We start from the raw sequence: 21,132 nt of genomic DNA on the forward strand, positions 1-21,132 counted from the left end.
TTTTTTTTCTCCGAACAACCGGTTATGAAAAAAAAACAACAAAAAAAAAACGTCGATATCAACTTGCCCAAAGACTATAATGGTATGTGATCTATCCATGAAAAACACGGACAGGAGATGGACATGTGAATGGGGCCTAAGCGAAGAAGACTTGGTTGCAGAAATCATATCCACATGCGCTCTATGGATAAATATACATTAATATCTGCTCATGAATGTTAAAAGCAATCTCTGATTAAAGGGAATCTGCCACCAGTTTTTTACTACCCCATGTGAGAACAGCATGAGGTAGGGACAGAGACCCTGATTCCAGCGATGTGTCACTTTTTATCGGGCTGTAGTTATGATAGCTATGACGTTTTCTCTGCTGCAGATGTAGCAGTTCTCTGAATGCTGAGCTCTGTATAACCCCACCCACACCACTGATTGGCTGCTTTTTGTGTACACTGTGCATAGGCAGAAATCTGTTAAACTATGTTGGGTAGGGGGACGGACATGGTTGGACAACACGGCACGAGACACCTAGTCCTGTAGTGATAATCTTCTGCAATCACAGTTTTCTCTGCTGCAGATCTAGTAGAGCTCAAAATCTTAAGCCAAGTATAACCCCGCCAACACCAGTGATTGGCAGCTTTCTGTGTACACTGTGCATAGGCAGAAAGCTGTTAATCATTGGGGAGGGGACATGCTTGGACTACATGGCACGAGACACCTATTCCTGTAGTGATAATCTCCTGCTGATAAAACACTGATTTTCCAGCAATGTATCACTTCGTTTACTGGGTGGAGCAGTTGTGATAGAATCACAGTTTTCTCTGCTGCAGATGTAGTACAGCCCGAATCCTGAGCCATGTATAACCCTGCCCACACCAGTGATTGGCAGCTTTCTGTATACATTATTCACATTTACGCCATTTGACATATGGTAATGTATTAATACTATAGGTTAGGACAGTCCCGAGTAGGGTCACCGTGACGTGGTGGGATGGCTTTTATGTTTGTTTGTTTTTTATCAAAATTCTGTTAACCAAGTACCCCATGTTAGTTTCAAGCACTATTCCTATTTATTTATTGCCGGGTATTTGCCCATTTTGTTTTTCTCTTGAGCTTTGTCTGTTCAGTGGCCAGTGTGAACATGCGCTTACAAGCTGCATGCACACCAGTTTATATTCCAGTTCGTCTCTTTAGGTTTTCGTTTCTGTATACATTGTAAATGGACAGCAAGCTGCTAATCAGTGGTGGGGGAGTGGTTGGGCTAGGAGGCGTGAGGCAGCTAGTCCTGTAGTGATAATCTCCTGCTGATAAAACATTGATTTTATTGAAACAGCAGCATGCAGCCAAGTGACACATTGCTGGAATCAGGGTCTCAGCCCCTATATCATGCTGCTATCAGATGACACAGCAAAAACCTGCTGACAGAATACCTTTGAGACAGTCATATGAACAAGAAAATTCTCATACCTATTCAGGATAAAGCAGAGACATCTCTGATTCTCAAGCATTCATATAGAAGACAGATAGGATTGAGAAAGTTAGGATAGAGTAAATTAAAAGGGTTGTCCGGGCATAACTATGATGACCAATCTACAGGATATATGCAGATCCATGAGGGTCCAACACGTGGCACCCCCAGTGATCTGCGGTTTCTTACTCCAGTCGCTGCCATAGTACAGCTTCTATACAAAAGAACAGGAGTTGTGCGCTGTGGTAGAAAATCAGAAAAACAGCTGATCGGTGGGGGTGCCGGCTGTCATACCCCCACCAATTTACTATTGATAACCGCTACTGTAGATTATATTTTGTACTTCAAATACATATGCCTGGAAAACCCCTAAAATGTGCAAATATTGTAATTAAAAAAAAAATTATATATATACAAAAAAAGTTATAGAAAGACACTTCAGGGTCATCATAGTAAATTTGATGTCTGTACATGGTAAATTTAAATTATTAAGAGGCAAGTTAAAAGCTCCCACAACATATGTAAATAATCAGTATATAATGAGACACTAAATTGATCGCTACTGTAAAATGACTCACCCAGTTAATGAAATAAGCTTGGATAAATTTCACCACTTCCAAAGTCACCAGCAAACTGATGGGTATGAGATTGTTGAACAGAATGATAAATGTTAAAAAATTCAGTCCAAAGTTGTTAGCTCCACCATCTGTTCAGTGATCACAGATAAAGGGAGAGGTTACAATTGCTTCCAGACAAGCGCCTCCAACAAAACAATCTGCCAAACAGTGCACAGCCGCGCGCCTACCGCACACACTCCGTACTTCATCCTATTCCCCACCTATGGGTCCGCAGCCCACAATCTGTCCCCACTACCAAATGAGATCTGCTAGGGTCAGTTTACATCAACTCCTGAGAAAATAGCACTTCTAATAATGCGGGGAAATGCAGATGTACCGTACGTGCTGCAGATTATTTTTGTGAGCATTCTCGTGTGGATAATCTGCAGCAGAAAACAGCACCAGCAAAAAATCTCATCTACTCCGAAACTGAAATGTCATTTATTTGTGTGGAATTGATCACAGATTGCCTCCTTTGCAATATTTGGTGTAAAATCCATCACAATTCGGCAAAATAAAAACATCTGTATGTGACACTTGTCGATTCAGCTGCGGATTCACTACAATTTGGAAATAAAAATCCAGCAGATCTGCAGCTGCCAAACCTGTCCTATTAGAAAGCCAAATAGCAATAGTGATAATCCGCTTTACACGGAAGGTGCACCAACGTGTCACTCCAGCAGTAGCGGTATTTTCAGCTTTTGCATAGAGTTACGGCACATTTATATGAGTCAATCACGGCCGTTACAAGCCGATTGGCAGGTAGTTAATACCCTGTTTAGAACGGCCTAACAGAGCTCTATGTAGAGAATGATTATTAATACGATTATTCTCTGTGCATACAATATCAAATTAATCGGCAGCCCGCCTCCTGTTTACACAGGACAATGTGCTGACGAGGATGATTATTTTTATGCTGCCTTCAAAACCATTGCATCCGACGAATAGGCGTTTTGGCAATTTTTCGGGTGGTTGCCACCTGGTCTTGGGCAGCCTAAATGGGTCTTAAGGGTGCAAACACCTGCCCTGAAGTTTGGATAAGCCAGTGCATTAGCGTTGGATGAGCCAGTGCATTTACATGGGCAGAGCTCAACGCATAACACACTTTTTACTAGTCAGTTGGCGCCTGTTTCAGGGCCAATTCACACCACTGATATCAGGCTTGGCACCCACACAGCATGCATATTGTCAGCAGCACATTGGCCTGTGTAAAGAGGGGATGTGCTGCTGACAATATACATGCTGTATGGGGACAGAACATCACATTAAAGGTGCGTTTTGTGGGCAGGACTCGCACATGTGTGAGTATGTCTAGTACCTCTATGCCTATCACAGCCGCGGTTTCTCAAGTCTTGCACGTTTACATTTTGCTCATTTTAGCAGCTTTTCATCTACAGCTATTTCAAGAAACAGTTTTTTTTTTCTCTTACAATTCAGACTGAGATACCAGTCTTTCTGTTCATGTTTGGAGTTCCAGATGGAAGAGCCGATGGAGCAAACTAAGGAGATTGTGATGAGTGTCCCGAACAGGAGCAGGATCTGTATGTTGGTTATACGCTCCACATTGGACAACTTCAGGGGAGGTCGGGTTGAATTCTACATCAATAGATAAAATAGAGGATATTCAACTATATCACTTTATATAAAAACATAGTGATTATACATACGAGTTACACATTACAGATGTAGCAAAGGTTACCCTGACACTGCAGCTACGCACCCACTGAAATGAATGAGAGCAGAAAAATAGTTCTGGAGAACGGCCACAATATAGTATATGGCAATGTGCTGTCCAGCGCCATACAGGGAGTACATCCGGCCCCCACTGGAGTGGCTAAAAGCTTATTGTGTGGAGGTGCCGACCCCCCACCTGATACTGAAAACCTATCATAAGGAAAGACCATCACTATCCAAGTCCTGGACAGCCCCATCAATGTGACAGTTTCAATGCTTTGTGCTCTGTTAAATGTCAGGTTACAGTTTGCAGCCTCGTGGTATGTAAGGTGTTAATTGTCAAGTTAACATTTGCTACATCTGTGAATAAAAGGCATGGGAGTGGGGCTACATTTAGGAGATTAAAGTGGTGCAAGGAAATAGTTAGCAAACAATTACATTTTTTTAGGATTTGTTTTGATACATCTCACCTATTGATAAATTATTTGATAAAAGGGTTTCCGAAAATACATATAAATTATACATTACAATCATAGACATTCACATAGACCATACACATTAAAGAAGTACTCCCCGTCAAAGTTTTTATCCTCTTAATATATTGCAGTCATCATATTATACAACATTGTGTACTCACAATCGCTCATTTGGCCTTTCTACCCAGCTAATTCTTCTCTTTGTAAAAACAGAAAGTCTCTTTTCCCTGCATTTATCATTCCCCTCTTCAACTCCTGAACCCGCTGTTCCCTTCTTCTCCCCTCTGCCAGGGACATTTGCAGCAACTCATGACTCATACTGGGAAAACTGACCTCCTGTTTCTACATAGAGCTTAGAAGGATTCAGCTAGTCAGTTTTTAATCACGTGATCTCATAGACCTAATGGAAAAGAGAATAATTAGCTGGGTAAAAAGGAAAAATGAGCAATTGTAACTACATAGTGATGTATAATATAACGACTGAAATATATTGAGGATAAAAATTTTGATGGGAGGAGGAGGAGGAGGAGGAGTGCTTCTTTAGAGTTATAGAACAATATGGACTAAAAAAAAAAGTTATTGTCCTGCAACCTAGAAAAATGTTTTAAGGGGTTTTCTGGTCCTTGTTTTTTTAAAGTGAGTCTTCAGAAGAAATGCTGATCAAAGACAAAGCAGGCATGCTTACCCCTGAAATCTGCCCTTTGAGTCCTGCCACTTAGTCTCTGCGGGACTGGAGGAGATGAAGTCATGACCTGCAGTCACCTGACCCCTGTGGCCACGGATGGGCTGATCGGTGAGGCGACTGGTGGTTGGGACATCATCTCTTCCACTCCGGCAGTAGGAGCGGCGGTCAGAGGTAAGCAGGTCCTCTCTGTTTCAGCATCCATTTGCACAGCTACCTTTAAAATAAATAACCTACTAAGATAAGGTGTCTCACCTGCACAAGCTTTGTGTCATGACCAGTGTAGACAACGATGCCATGAACCCACTGAGTGTTCCTCAGCTGAGCTCCTCTCAGAAGAATTTGGTCTGGACCTAATGGGACGGTGCTAGAGGACGACACAAGACAAACATGGTTAGATCCAGGTCTTCATACAAGGCCAGTCCTGACAGCCTTACCAGTGTGGTTTAGACTGCTGACATTTCCAGGGAGGACGCTATGTTTATGTATCGCTACCATTGGGAAGACATGGAATCCAGTATTGTCACAGTCATAAAGAAAAGTGAAATAACTTCATCCTGCACTCAATCTCCAGATAAAAAAAATATATAAACTTTTATTCATTATCTTTTTAATGGATAATTAAAAACACACAAGTCTCTGCTTTTCGAACCTGAAAATATAATCCGTTCTTAACCATGGATGGCATGCTGGAGCTGGACTAAGTTGTGATTTTTCAGATGTTCATCATCCTTCCCAACCTGGATCTATTGTCCGTGCACATCTTGAGTTTGTGTTTTTTTATGAGATGAGCTGAACAATCCCTGTTTCCTTTATGTGAATAAATACAAAGTACAGCTATAGAGCCAGTCAGCACTCGGGGAGTTGGTGGATCTGGTGTCTATGGAAGGCGTCCCATATGAAATCAGAAGCAGAAAGATCGCCACTCCAAAGGTTGTAGAAGTTTCAAAGGTTTATTCCATCAGTGGCATTGGATATAGCATCAATGACTCGATTCAGCTCGAAGCCTTTTTCATATATAAGGTTTGAAAAGTTAGAGCTGAAACGCATCATTGAGGCTATATTCGATGCTACGGATAGAATGAACCTTTGAAACTTCTACAACTAGGTGAGCGTCAGTCATTCTACTTTTGAAATCATAAATACAATTTACAACATATTACTGATGAACGGTGGGTCATTTCATGTGTATGGGGTCCTCCTAGACCTCCCTGTCAAATGATGCTGGGAGAGGGAAGGATCAGGCATTTTTAAAAGATTAATTCCTTAGTACTACCAGGAGATAAGCCGTAGGCTGAGATATCTGCTAATGGCTTACTCCACTTTTGCCATATAAAACACATATATGCTCAACTGAGTTGATCAAGCATGTTTTTTAGGCATAAGGAAGCAATGGAGATCTATCTGATGTGTTTGGCCACTTGAAGGACCAGTTGTTCCCCAACTTTAAAGAGACAGACAGTGCACAGTGCAGAGTTTATCTAGGAAAATACATGCAAGTTAGGAAAACCAAACTATACAATGGGCATACATTGGATGTCAATAATATAAATAGGACTGTCTCCACAGGACAACAAGAGATCATATGGATGGCCCATATATAGGGATCCTCCATTTGTAACCTCTCTTTGTCTGTCAAGGAGTAAATCCACTTCCCAAGCTTTCATTCTCCAGAAGTACGACCATGTGTCCATGTAGTCAATGGGTGGCTAGCTATTACTCTGTGAATACCCATCTTTCTTTGGGCATAAAAGGATTTACATCGATTCAGCGGCCATGTAACACCACATTTTCCCTGGTCTGATAGGCGTCTCAGGAGCTGGACTACAAGTAATCAGCTAGTTTACACGGTGGCTCTCCTTGTCTGTGATTTGGTAACTTTCTTTAAAGGGTTTTCAAGGCGTCATAGAATATAGCTTAGAAAAAGTTTCTTTTATATTGTGTTTTGCAATAACTATTGGAGGCAGAAATGTACAATATAGATTTGAGGTATTTCATTAACAGATATCACTGTAGAGGCTGCCATTTTAAAAAAGGAGCACGTTTCTTATAGGATGCTCAGTATAATATAAAGTACATCACGTCACACAGCAGATCCCCTATATACAGCATACACAGCACGTCAAACAGCAGATCCCCTCCATACAGTATACACAGCATATCACACAGCAGATCCCCTATATACAGCATACCCAGCAAGTCACACAGCAGATCCCCTATATACAGCATACACAGCACGTCACACAGCAGATCCCCTATATACAGTATACACAGCACGTCAAACAGCAGATCCCCTCCATACAGTATACACAGCATATCACACAGCAGATCCCCTATATACAGCATACCCAGCAAGTCACACAGCAGATCCCCTATATACAGCATACATAGCACGTCACACAGCAGATCCCCTATATACAGTATACACAGCACGTCACACAGCAGATCCCCTACATACAGTGTACACAGCACATCACACAGCAGATCCCCTACATACAGTATACACAGCACGTCACACAGCAGATCCCCTCCATACAGCATACACAGCACGTCACACAGCAGATCCCCTATATACAGTATACACAGCATGTCACAGCAGATCCCCTACATACAGCATACACAGCACGTCAAACAGCAGATCTCCTCCATACAGTATACACAGCATATCACACAGCAGATCCCCTATATACAGCATACACAGCACATCACACAGCAGATCCCCTATATACAGTATACACAGCACGTCACACAGCAGATCCCCTATATACAGCATACACAGCACGTCACACAGCAGATCCCCTATATACAGCATACCCAGCAAGTCACACAGCAGATCCCCTATATACAGCATACACAGCACGTCACACAGCAGATCCCCTATATACAGTATACACAGCACGTCACACAGCAGATCCCTTACATACAGTGTACACAGCACATCACACAGCAGATCCCCTACATACAGTATACACAGCACGTCACACAGCAGATCCCCTCCATACAGCATACACAGCACGTCACACAGCAGATCCCCTATATACAGTATACACAGCACGTCACAGCAGATCCCCTACATACAGCATACACAGCACATCAAACAGCAGATCCCCTCCATACAGTATACACAGCATATCACACAGCAGATCCCCTATATACAGCATACCCAGCAAGTCACACAGCAGATCCCCTATATACAGTATACACAGCACGTCACACAGCAGATCCCTTACATACAGTGTACACAGCACATCACACAGCAGATCCCCTACATACAGTATACACAGCACGTCACACAGCAGATCCCCTCCATACAGCATACACAGCACGTCACACAGCAGATCCCCTATATACAGTATACACAGCACGTCACAGCAGATCCCCTACATACAGCATACACAGCACGTCAAACAGCAGATCCCCTCCATACAGTATACACAGCATATCACACAGCAGATCCCCTATATACAGCATACCCAGCAAGTCACAGCAGATCCCCTATATACAGCATACACAGCACGTCACACAGCAGATCCCCTATATACAGCATACACAGCACGTCACACAGCAGATCCCCTATATACAGTATACACAGCATATCACACAGCAGATCCCCTATATACAGCATACCCAGCAAGTCACACAGCAGATCCCCTCCATACAGTATACACAGCATGTCACACAGCAGATCCCCTATATACAGCATACACAGCACGTCACACAGCAGATCCCCTATATACAGTATACACAGCACGTCACACAGCAGATCCCCTACATACAGCATACACAGCATATCACACAGCAGATCCCCTCCATACAGCATACACAGCACGTCAAACAGCAGATCCCTTCCATACAGTATACACAGCACGTCACACAGCAGATCCCCTATATACAGCATACACAGCAGATCCCCTATATACAGCATACACAGCACGTAACACAGCAGATCCCCTACATACAGTATACACAGCATGTCAAACAGCAGATCTCCTCCATACAGTATACACAGCACGTCACACAGCAGATCCCCTCCATACAGTATACACAGCACGTCACACAGAAGATCCCCTCCATACAGTATACACCGCACGTCACACAGCAGATCCCCTCCATACAGTATACACAGCACGTCACACAGCAGATCCCCTCCATACAGTATACACAGCATATCACACAGCAGATCCCCTCCATACAGTATACACAGCACGTCACACAGCAGATCCCCTCCATACAGTATACACAGCATATCACACAGCAGATCCCCTCCATACAGTATACACAGCATATCACACAGCAGATCCCCTCCATACAGTATACACAGCACGTCACACAGCAGATCCCCTCCATACAGTATACACAGCACGTCACACAGCAGATCCCCTCCATACAGCATATACAGCACGTCACACAGCAGATCCCTTACATACAGTGTACACAGCACATCACACAGCAGATCCCCTACATACAGTATACACAGCACGTCACACAGCAGATCCCCTCCATACAGCATACACAGCACGTCACACAGCAGATCCCCTATATACAGTATACACAGCACGTCACACAGCAGATCCCCTACATACAGTATACACAGCATGTCACACAGCAGATCCCCTACATACAGTATACACAGCATGTCACACAGCAGATCCCCTACATACAGCATATGTGGCGCCCCTGAGGGTTCGACCACCACAGGAATGCTGCACTTCTTCAATGGAGTGTGGTGTTCCTCCTCTGAGGTAAGGCCAGTGTGATGGTAGTGTTCCAGCCTTTTGCATCCAACACCACACTTCTCCACCAGAGGGAGCTAGTATGCACTAGGTGCTGCTCCCCTGGTTACAGGGAGACTGGGGAACACAAAGTGGTAGGAACCAGTTAGTGGGTGTGGGTGGAGGAACAACTAGAGAGTGACACTTTAGATTTCATATTTAATAGAATGCCATCTTTGATCTTTGTCCTTCTGCTGGTTGTTCTCTGGTCCTTCGGTCCTTGTTAGTTGGTTCTTCTGTGGTCCATCAGTCTAGCCCTTGCTAGTCTGTCGGCTGTCACTGTGCTGTCAAAATACTGTGTGTGATGTGACTTCCCTCCGGGAGCGCAGATCCTGTGTGGGCCTGCACCGGCAAGGGACACAGCCCTCGTACCCTGGCCTTGGGATAAGAGGTAGGTTGCAGACATGGAATGTCTCAACCCGGCCGAGGACCAGGATCAAGAAGGCCCGGGAGCTTTAGAGTGTGGCTCCCCAGCAAATGGGTCCCGGGGAGGATGCAGACGGAGCGGAGCACGCCACCTGTCCTCGCCTACCTGATCTATTCAGAGGGATTCCGGCTGCAAACGGGTACCGGCCCCTGACACCCGACCTTGTACTCTACGTCCAGGACGGGAAAGCCCAGTTAGGCCCTGAGGATCCCAACGGGCGTCGGATGGAGAGGAATTGCCACCCGAGCCCTACACCTGAGAGGAGCTCAGAGGGAGACCCGGCCTATCTACACACGCACAGACAGGAAAGGGTGAAGTCTGTAGTGCAGGAACACTCTGGTGTAGGGTCGCTACCGAACACTGGACTTCCTCGGAGGTAGTCAGACCCCCGTCCCTGGTGGCCGCAGGACTCTGTGAGGAGCAGGGAGTCGCCTTCCCGCTGACATCTCTGAGTGAGTAAAGCCTTGGAAGTTCACCCCTATGGCCTCCGGACAGTTCATTACGCGCCATACCACGCAACGCGGTGCCCGTACTCCCGCGCTACTGATACCCCCCCTTCATCCTGTTTGTCTGCCCTGAGGCCACGCTCCTGTGGGGAGCAGTGAGAACTTTAGCCGCCATGACATCGGGCCTCGGCGGACTGCTAGCGGCGCTGGTGGCCCTTCACCAGACACCACAGGTGGCGTAGTCGTTAATCAGCCACTCAACCCGGGATAGCCCACACCATCTCTTTCTAATGTGACGGCCCTGAGCACGGGTCGGGCCCGGGCCACGGCTGCATCCTATCTCTTCAACGCAGGGCCCGACACAGAGTCCCCCAACACCCAGGGTAAAACACGGGCTTTCTGAGTAGAGGCGTCACACATACACAGCAAGTCACACAGCAGATCCCCTACATACAGCATACACAGCACGTCACACAGCAGATCCCCTATATACAGTATACACCGCACGTCACACAGCAGATCCCCTATATACAGCATACACAGCACGTCACACAGCAGATCCCCTATATACAGTATACACCGCACGTCACACAGCAGATCCCCTATATACAGCATACACAGCACGTCACACAGCAGATCCCCTATATACAGCATACACAGCACGTCACACAGCAGATCCCCTCCATACAGTATACACAGCATATCACACAGCAGATCCCCTATATACAGAATACACAGCAAGTCACACAGCAGATCCCCTACATACAGCATACACAGCACGTCACACAGCAGATCCCCTACATACAGCATACACAGCACGTCACACAGCAGATCCCCTACATACAGTATACACAGCACGTCACACAGCAGATCCCCTACATACAGTATACACAGCAGATCCCCTACATACAGTATACACAGCACGTCACACAGCAGATCCCCTATATACAGCACGTCACACAGCAGATCCCCTACATACAGTATACACAGCACGTCACACAGCAAATCGCCTAAGAAACAGGGAAACGCTTAAATTACAGGCTTAAGCTTGCATTAATAGGGCAACCAAGGAAAAAAAGAAACTGCTAATAGTAACATTGCCAACAATAATATAGAAGGGAACCACATTTCAAGCAATAAACTTTGTAAAATAAACTTCAAACCTGAAGAAAACAAAAAAGAACTAATAGTGTACAAAAATATACAAGAAGTGCCTACAAGGATGTGCAGCAGCAGCAGAGAATCCTCCAGGAGCTGTAGGAAAGTTCTGCATGTGACCACTAGAGGTCACGCTGAGAAAACATGCTGGAGATGTAACAGCCACAAAAGCCGTGCAAATCAATATGTCACCAGAGCGTTCTTTCTATTTCCCAAATGCCTCATGATCCTCACACAGCCTCATTAGACAATGCCGATACATTATTAATAGATTACTGGATGAGTGATCATCCATATCCAGGCCCTCTACCTGGGAAAGCAATGAAGTCTCCTGACCTTTGGACAAACAAAGCGAGAGTAATCCCTTTATTAAGTTGCCGTGTTCGAAGCAAATAATTATTTTCTTCAGGTGATCGACCAACTATTCCAACCATGGAAGAAAGAACGACTAACAAATTATCACCAGTGGCCCCCACCTCAGCCGAATTACAATGTAAAAGTGGTCATTATTCAGAAAGTTTCGTGTTACGCAGTGGGCTGCATTGCTACATCCATTATCAATTATCTCTGCCCCTACATCATGCTGCGCCCATATTACATAGCAAAAACCTGCTAACAGAGTCCCTTTAAAGGAAATCTGTCAACTGATTTTTGTTACCTCATTTAAGAGCAGCTAGATGTAGGCAAATAGACCCCGAATCCAATGATGTATCACTTCGTTTACTGGATGCAGCCGTTCTGATAAAGAGTTCTTAGAGTCAGCAATGCAGCAGAGCTGAGGAAGATAACCCCGCCCACACCAGGCTCTGTATGTACATTATCTATTGACAGTGAGAGGCTTATCACAGAAGGGGGCGGAGTCAGACTAGCATGCACTGCTACTGTAGTGCAGATAATGATAATCACCAGGTGATAAAACCTTTCCTGTAAGTAAACAACAGCACACAGCCGACATGTGACACATTGTTGAAATCTGTGTTTTAACCCCTACCTCATTCTGTCCTCAGATTACATAACAAAAACCTGCCACATTCCCTTTAAATGTTGCATGGTGAGCAATTTGTGATTGTGTTTGTCTATATGTAGTAATGGGATTAAACAAGTAGGCTTTCTTTAGAGACACCCCAGACAAAGCCTAAAAGCTGAAACACCCGTCGAGGAGGACACCGTCTCGGTTGCTTGAATTACTCTTTTGCTATACTGATATATGGACTGCACTGATGTTTTTATCTGCACTTGCACTTTATATTGTTACTATATATAATAACATTGCTATTTCCAGGAGTTATCTCAATTTGGCGGTTTAATTCTTGTCATATTAACTATAGGATATATGGAGAATGGTTTTCTTTTCGCTGAATGCATGTTTAATTATTGGAGACCTAAAAATAGGAATGTACGCTGGCTCAGCTATTAACAGAGCTGACGTGCAGGAGATGATCTTCATTCAGAGGCAAGTGAGACAGGGCCTTGCTCTTCACAAAAGTGTTTGTCTTGCTTCTATTAGTCATTTATGGCATACCCTGCAGGTATACTGAGTGCAATAAGAAAATCCTTTTAGCTTCCATAAAAAAAACCTAGTGTGCTCTTCTGTTATGATCTGACATGTGGAGAAATGGACACGCAGCAATCTAACATGGATGCCATAAACTTTTAAAGGGCATTTGTCAGATGATTTTTGCTTTGTTATCTGAGAGCAACATGATGTAGGGGCAGAGACCCTGATTCCAGCTATCTGTAACTTACTAGGCTGCATGTTTTTGCTTTAATATAATCACTGTTTTATCAGCAGGAGATTATCACTAAAAGACTAGGTGTCTCGTGCCTTCTGATCCAACCTCGCTCTCACCACTGATTAACAGCTTTCTGTCAATATAAAGAGAACACAGAAAGCTGCCAAACAGTGGTGTGGGCAGAGTTATACAGAGCTCAACAACTCAGCTCTGCTAGATCAGCAGCAGAGAAAGCTGTGGTTCTATCACAACTGCTGCACCCAGGCAAGTGTCAGGGCCCTGGACAAAGGTGGGGGGCCCACTCACCATGGGCATAATTTCCGCAGTCGCAGCAGTCACCACCATGGCCCAGTTGGTGAGGGGCCCGCTGACACCAGCAAATACTTCTCGGACACACATTCAGCTTAAGTGTATTGCAGCGCACAGACCAAAGGCCAGCAGCTGACGTCTGTGTATACGTGACCGGGGGCGCTTGGCAGTGACGTCATGCACTCCTGTCGCTTGCACGCTGAAGTCAGCTGCCAGCTTTAGAAGAGGACGCCGCATGGTGGGGGAGGGGATGGGAAGGATATATTTTTATTTAAATCAGTGAGTACACGGTTGCTATACTACTACATGGATGACTATGGGCTGGGCATCAGACTGTCTGGATGACTATGGGCTGGGCATCAGACTGTCTGGATGACTATGGGCTGGGCATCAGACTGTCTGGATGACTATGGGCTGGGCATCAGACTGTCTGGATGACTATGGGCTGGGCATCAGACTGTCTGGATGACTATGGGCTGGGCATCAGACTGTCTGGATGACTATGGGCTGGGCATCAGACTGTCTGGATGACTATGGGCTGGGCATCAGACTGTCTGGATGACTATGGGCTGGGCATCAGACTGTCTGGATGACTATGGGCTGGGCATCAGACTGTCTGGATGACTATGGGCTGGGCATCAGACTGTCTGGATGACTATGGGCTGGGCATCAGACTGTCTGGATGACTATGGGCTGGGCATCAGACTGTCTGGATGACTATGGGCTGGGCATCAGACTGTCTGGATGACTATGGGCTGGGCATCAGACTGTCTGGATGACTATGGGCTGGGCATCAGACTGTCTGGATGACTATGGGCTGGGCATCAGACTGTCTGGATGACTATGGGCTGGGCATCAGACTGTCTGGATGACTATGGGCTGGGCATCAGACTGTCTGGATGACTATGGGCTGGGCATCAGACTGTCTGGATGACTATGGGCTGGGCATCAGACTGTCTGGATGACTATGGGCTGGGCATCAGACTGTCTGGATGACTATGGGCTGGGCATTATGCTACATGGATGACTATGGGCTGGGCATCAGACTGTCTGGATGACTATGGGCTGGGCATTATGCTACATGGATGACTATGGGCTGGGCATTATGCTACATGGATGACTATGGGCTGGGTATTATGCTACATGCATGATGAAGCATGATGCCCAGCCCATAGCCATCCATGTAGTATGATGCCCAGCCCATAGTCACTCATGTAGCATAATGCCCAGCCCATAGTCGTTCATGTAGCATAATGCCCAGCCCATAGTCATCCATGGGCTGGGCATTATGCTACATGGACGACTATGGGCTGGGCATTATGCTACATGGATGACTATGGGCTGGGCATTATGCTACATGGATGACTATGGGTTGTGCATTATATATGGAGGTGCATTATACTATATGGTTGACTATGAGCTGTACATTATATTATATGAAAGATATGGGCTGTGCATTATACTATACCGAGGACTATGGGCTATGCATTAGACTATATGTATGGTATTGTAGAATTTACAATAGATATCAAGCATGTAATGTAGGAAGTAAGTGAAATCTTTGGCATTGTACTATACCTATATTTCTCTGCAGTATCTGTGCATCATGAATCGTGGTATGTGTTAAAGGGGCCACTGAGACTCTTTCGCCCGGGGCCCAGGAAAACCTGGAGCCGGCACTGCAGTAAACTAAGTGATGCATCACTGGAATCAGAGTCTCTGTCCCTACATAGCAAAAATTTGCTGACAAATTCCCTTTAAAGAACCAGTTACATAAAATGAAAACAAGGGTACAATAAAAATTGGAAATCAAAACCTATGATAGAAAACAGTAGGAATGTAACTGGTTGTCATGAGTATCATGTACAATTTGTTGCCATTAGCTTTCATACATTTGGGTCCTTAGTCTTTAGAATTCAATATCTATGATTATATGAAATCCTGACATCCGGTGTATTATATATTTTGCTTTAACATGTGGCTTTACGTAGATTTAATAAGATTTTTCATATTCTGGACAAACTGACCTTTATTCATGTTTTCGCAAACATATAACATAACCTAATGCTAAACAAAACAACCACCAAAGTTTCTCCACAATGTTTAAAAGGAACATATTCAACATCTAAAATGTCAAATATTCTGAATTATGGAACACACCTAGAAAGATAAATACAAATTATTTATATGGGTAGGAAGCTTCTAAGATGACAAACAATGTGGAAGATAAAGGAGAAAATGCTACAAAATGCACACGTTCTGACAGAAAATCGTGTAAAAACAATGATTACTGTATTTTTTGGACTATAAGATGCCCTTTTTAGTAAAAAAATAAATGTTGCGCGATTTTAGTCAGGAGGCTGCTTCCTATAGTCGAGGAGAACGCTGATTAGGAGAACTGCTCTTTCTCCTCTAACCTGACACTGATGTAACTGATGAGTGCAGAACAGGAAAGAAAGCTACTAAAGATGAAGAATTTGTTCCAGGTCTATAAACACTTTAAAATTTGGTAATGTGGTGTGTGCAGGCGTTGATGCCGCAGGCCTGCGCGCGTGTGCAGGCGTTGATGCCGCAGGCCTGCGCGCGTGTGCAGGCGTTGATGCCGCAGGCCTGCGCGCGTGTGCAGGCGTTGATGCCGCAGGCCTGCGCGCGTGTGCAGGCGTTGATGCCGCAGGCCTGCGCGCGTGTGCAGGCGTTGATGCCGCAGGCCTGCGCGCGTGTGCAGGCGTTGATGCCGCAGGCCTGCGCGCGTGTGCAGGCGTTGATGCCGCAGGCCCGCGTGTGTAGGCGTTGATGCCGCAGACCCGCGTGTGTAGGCGTTGATGCCGCAGACCCGCGTGTGTAGGCGTTGATGCCGCAGACCCGCGTGTGTAGGCGTTGATGCCGCAGACCCGCGTGTGTAGGCGTTGATGCCGCAGACCCGCGTATGTAGGCGTTGATGCCGCAGACCCGCGTGTGTAGGCGTTGATGCCGCAGACCCGCGTGTGTAGCCGTTGATGCCGCAGACCTGCGTGTGTAGGTGTTGATGCCGCAGACCTGTGTGTGTAGGTGTTGATGCAGCAGAGCTGTGTGTTGATGTAGCAGAGCTGTGTGCATGCGTCCATGTAGCACAGCTGTGGGTGCCCGTGTGTGTGTGGCAGAGTTCTGTGTGTTTGTAGTAGAGCTGAGTGTGCATGTAATGTGAATGCAGCAGTGTTATGTATATGTGCGCTGCAAACACACACACATATCTGCTGCATCAACATTCACTCCTAATTAGTATGACTTTTCCTATTTTTTGCTGTCTATACCTAGGGTGTGTCTTATAATAAGATGCATCCCCTATAGCCCGAAAAATATGGAAATTAATTTTTTCTCTTCTATTCCCCGGAGGAGGAGGGGTGTGCGTGACAGGAGTTTGCAGAGCATTACTGTGCTGGCTATGTAATCATTAAATATGCGTATAAAAATAATAAAGATAAAATAAAATCTTGATAATTATGTAACATTAGAAATGATTCTGCATCAGAAACAAACTGAAATTAAATGTTTAAGCAAAATTTTATTTCCCAGTATGCATTTTATACATTTACAATATACATTTTCACAATTTACACATATATATGTATACACACACATTTCAGTATTCGATATCTAATAATCTCATACTCCAGGTTTGATAAGACTATGTGCTCAATTATACATTTTAATAGCAAATGGAAAAAAAACAACTTAATGACCATTTTTTTTACGATTCCTATTACCCTGTAATAATATCAAAAGGGGTAATAATAAACGTCATACTTACACTTGGCCATCAAGCCTGAGGTTTCCATTGAAATCATACAGATGCCTGTTAGGGCTTTCACATTCGATCCTGCCAGATAAGCTCATCAGGGTGTCAATGTCTTTCATGTCAGCTGTCAGGGAAAGACCCTGGAAAAAAATCCAGACAGAGAAAATAGGTGTTAAAGAGAGTTATATGCACCTCTTGGCGCCATTGTTTAGTTTTCTTGCTCCATTATCCGTTTATATATTTTCTAACATTTTGAACTTGATTAAACTTCTTTTGACTTTTTTTTTTAACCATCAGAAAACCTCTCGATGTGATCACTAGTTTAGCCATGTAGATCAGTGTAGTGACTCCCCTGCACCATGACATATCCCAGGAATACTATGTGATGGGAATAACCTATTAAATTGGGAAAAGAGTGTATCCATAAATTCAGGGTTGGAAAAACTATTTTTAACTGGCAATCACCTTTAAGAATACTCCCATATAATAACATTATCACTTGATATCTATACACAATCCAGATATATGAAAGCACTAATAGCCAACCTAACATGGCGTAACAGTGTGGCCGTAACAGTGTGGCCGTAACAGTGTGGCCGTAACAGTGTGGCCGTAACAGTGTGGCCGTAACAGTGTGGCCGTAACAGTGTGGCCGTAACAGTGTGGCCGTAACAGTGTGGCCGTAACAGTGTGGCCGTAACAGTGTGGCCGTAACAGTGTGGCCGTAACAGTGTGGCCGTAACAGTGTGGCCGTAACAGTGTGGCCGTAACAAGTCAAGTTTTAAAAGATAGATTGGAGGATCCGACTAATATTTATTGTGTGTGGGGAAAATCCTAATAAAAGCACAAAAATCATACAACTTAAAAGAGCACGTGTCAAACAAAACCTGCAGAAAAGAAGGAACTGCCTCGATTCATAAGCTCTGCAACATGCCATCCACTCTTGAGTGAACAGTTTATATTCATCAGCACTATAGGTGCTAGAACTCCCTTTGTTTCATTTCTGGAATTGAAAGGCCGCACCTCCGTTAAACCTGTGAGAGGTTTGTCAGACAGGAGAGTAAGAGCAGAGAACAAAGAACTGCATCCATTTCCAGTCATCCATCTCGGTGACTCTGCTGCTAACAAGTTATCACAGTAAAAGATAATGCCTTACCAACACCAGGTCAGATTACCAATGCACTGCAGGATGCAGCAAACCTCAATGATAAAGGCGGGGGCGCCCTAAGCAAATTCCATTGGTGTGCATGTATAATACTACCCAGCCACCCCCTCCATGAATTGGTAGGTTAGTGAGTGGCTGTCTGCATCAGTATCCTGCACATGTGCTGCCCCCCGCCTTTATCATGGAGGCTTGCTGCATCCTGCAGTGCATTGGTAACCTGACCTGGTGTTGGTAAGGCATTATCTTTTACTGTGATGTTTTTTGAAATGATGTCCAATGGTAGCCATCGCTAACAAGTTATCACAATTCACCCCAAGCACTGCGACTTATACAGAAGACGCCAATACTTTGGGGTGATTTTTTTGGGGGGAAAGACAACATAATTTTTAAGTGATTTGCAGATTGTCTATTTATATATCCTAACAAATGAGATCAAGTATTCTGAAAGTAAAATACCGGTAATTTAAATTAAATTTGTTTTAACCTCTTTATTATTGGCTTCAACTTCTTCATTATTTAAAGTTAAACTTGTGTAAACCAACTTAATTACTGTATATCTTGGACTATAAAACCTTCTTATAGATCTGGGACAGCTTACTGTGATTGAGGAGGATACGGATACAGCATCCTTCCTGATCACTGAACTATATGCACAGTGGTACAGTTCTCTCTCCTCCAGCCAGACACTGATCAGTGTGATCAGTGCAGGGCATGAGAGAAAGCGACCAAGATCTGCCTTTCAGGTCATGTGATCAGTCACATGTTTGAGTGTGTTAATGTATCTGAGCTGTGTGTGCGTGTATATCAGAGCTGTATGTGTAGAATATACACAGCAGAGCTGAATGTGCTTGTACTGTGTCAGCAGTGTTGTGTATATGTGTATAATACACTTGCTGAGAAAAAATAAAAAAAGATCTACCACCTCCCCATTCTACCTTTGTGCTTTGAAATTAGCAATATTGACCCCTCCTCTACTTCACACCGCTAAGGACATTTTAATTAGTAGCGAATATGTTTTCCCATTGTCTGCTTTCTAAACCTGGGGAGCGTCATATATAGTAAGGTACATCTCATAGCCCATGAAATATGGTAGTTTTGAGAAAATTAAAGTCACTGATTATTTTTAATGCGCCCCACCTACTTAGACAAACTTCTGACTTGAAAGACATATGCCTGGATTTATTACTTTGAACAATATGAAATTAAACATGGATTCAATAAACAATATAATTTTGCAAATTACTAAATGTCACATACCTGGCGGATTTTAAGATTGGTTTCCCCATCAAGGTTTGAGGTCTCAATGTAGCACATGGCTTGTGGCTCACTGGGGTAAAACAAAATATAGTATAAGGAACAATAAACTACACAGGAAAACTAAATGTAAAAAAAAAAGTTTCCTATTTTTTTTTTCTTTTTTCCACTTTAAAAGTAGTAAAAGTAGAACACACTGCACAAATTGCAAAGGAAAAAGCACTAATTCACAAAATGCATTGGAAGCCAAATGAAAAGCTTAGACAGCCGCCAGCTAAACTTCAGATAACACAAAAAAAAATGGAAACGTTTGCTTGATTTGTCTTAATGGATCTCTGTAACCGTATTCCAGACTAAAAAAGGGGAAAAAAATAAATGGTGACAAATGTTAAAAGGTTTTGCTACTTCAAAAAGGTGATCTCAGTGTCCAATGTGCAGATGAATGTGACATAAGCAGTCCTCCTCCTCTATATTTTAGGATGGCTTCGCTGGTTCCTTTCAAAAGTCCTATTTTTAAAGCCATTGGTTTGAGTGTAATCATATAAATACATCTCCTGCAAGGAGACACAGTATACTTGTCTAGATCGGGAGCTCCTGCATGAATGGTGCCATCTCCCCAATAATGGCTACTTAAAACCCTAGGAATGCTGTACATTACCATTGTAAAAGTAATTTACAGTCTGGACAGCAAATAAAACATTTTTTGCTTGCATTTGCTTTAATTGGTGCAGCTGCTAACCAATGCTTTGGCTGTGAGCAGAATCAATCTCCTTCCCCCTCTGGCAGCTGACAATCTTTCAGCACAGATAATAATTGTGAGTTTTAGAGTATAAGGTATACACTGACTGTATAGCCATTTCCATTGTAGTGAGCAAAGAACTGGCTGTCGGTAGAGTAATAGTTGTGCCCAACCAGCATAATGAGGACCTGCACAATGCTATAAACTTTAAAAACTAGTTTTTTTTACAAAATTTAAAAAGAATACATTTCTATCTTTCTAATTTATAAAATAAGATTTTTACTGGTAAGACAAAGCCTTTAAAGAACGGCTGATAAAGACTTCAAATCTGAAGTGACTCCTAAGTCGTCTCATCCCTACAATTGTTTATTTTGGATGAACCCATGATGTAAAATCAAAGATGCCATGAAAAAAAGAAGAAAAAAAAGAGTTAATAAAGTTTA

The 21,132-nt window shown here is 43.8% G+C and overlaps 1 protein-coding gene across 6 annotated transcripts in view; it reads right to left on the reverse strand.

Moving 5' to 3' along the window:
* The window catches only part of LOC141229003 (phospholipid-transporting ATPase IA-like), a 183,805-nt gene that overhangs the window by 64,455 nt on the left and 98,218 nt on the right, over positions 1-21,132 (reverse strand). For all 6 annotated transcript variants that reach the window (XM_073667375.1, XM_073667374.1, XM_073667377.1 and 3 more), the window contains exons 9-13: positions 19,954-20,023; positions 17,544-17,671; positions 5,167-5,278; positions 3,510-3,675; positions 2,041-2,168 (exon numbers count right to left, since the gene is read on the reverse strand). In XM_073667375.1, coding sequence (XP_073523476.1) covers positions 2,041-2,168; positions 3,510-3,675; positions 5,167-5,278; positions 17,544-17,671; positions 19,954-20,023 — 604 coding nt within the window. The remainder of the gene's footprint in view (positions 1-2,040; positions 2,169-3,509; positions 3,676-5,166; positions 5,279-17,543; positions 17,672-19,953; positions 20,024-21,132) is intronic.

This window comes from Phyllobates terribilis, unplaced genomic scaffold, assembly GCF_046119375.1.
Source record: "Phyllobates terribilis strain yellow unplaced genomic scaffold, ASM4611937v1 Scaffold_444__1_contigs__length_1506546, whole genome shotgun sequence".
NCBI classification, from domain to species: Eukaryota; Metazoa; Chordata; class Amphibia; order Anura; family Dendrobatidae; genus Phyllobates; species Phyllobates terribilis.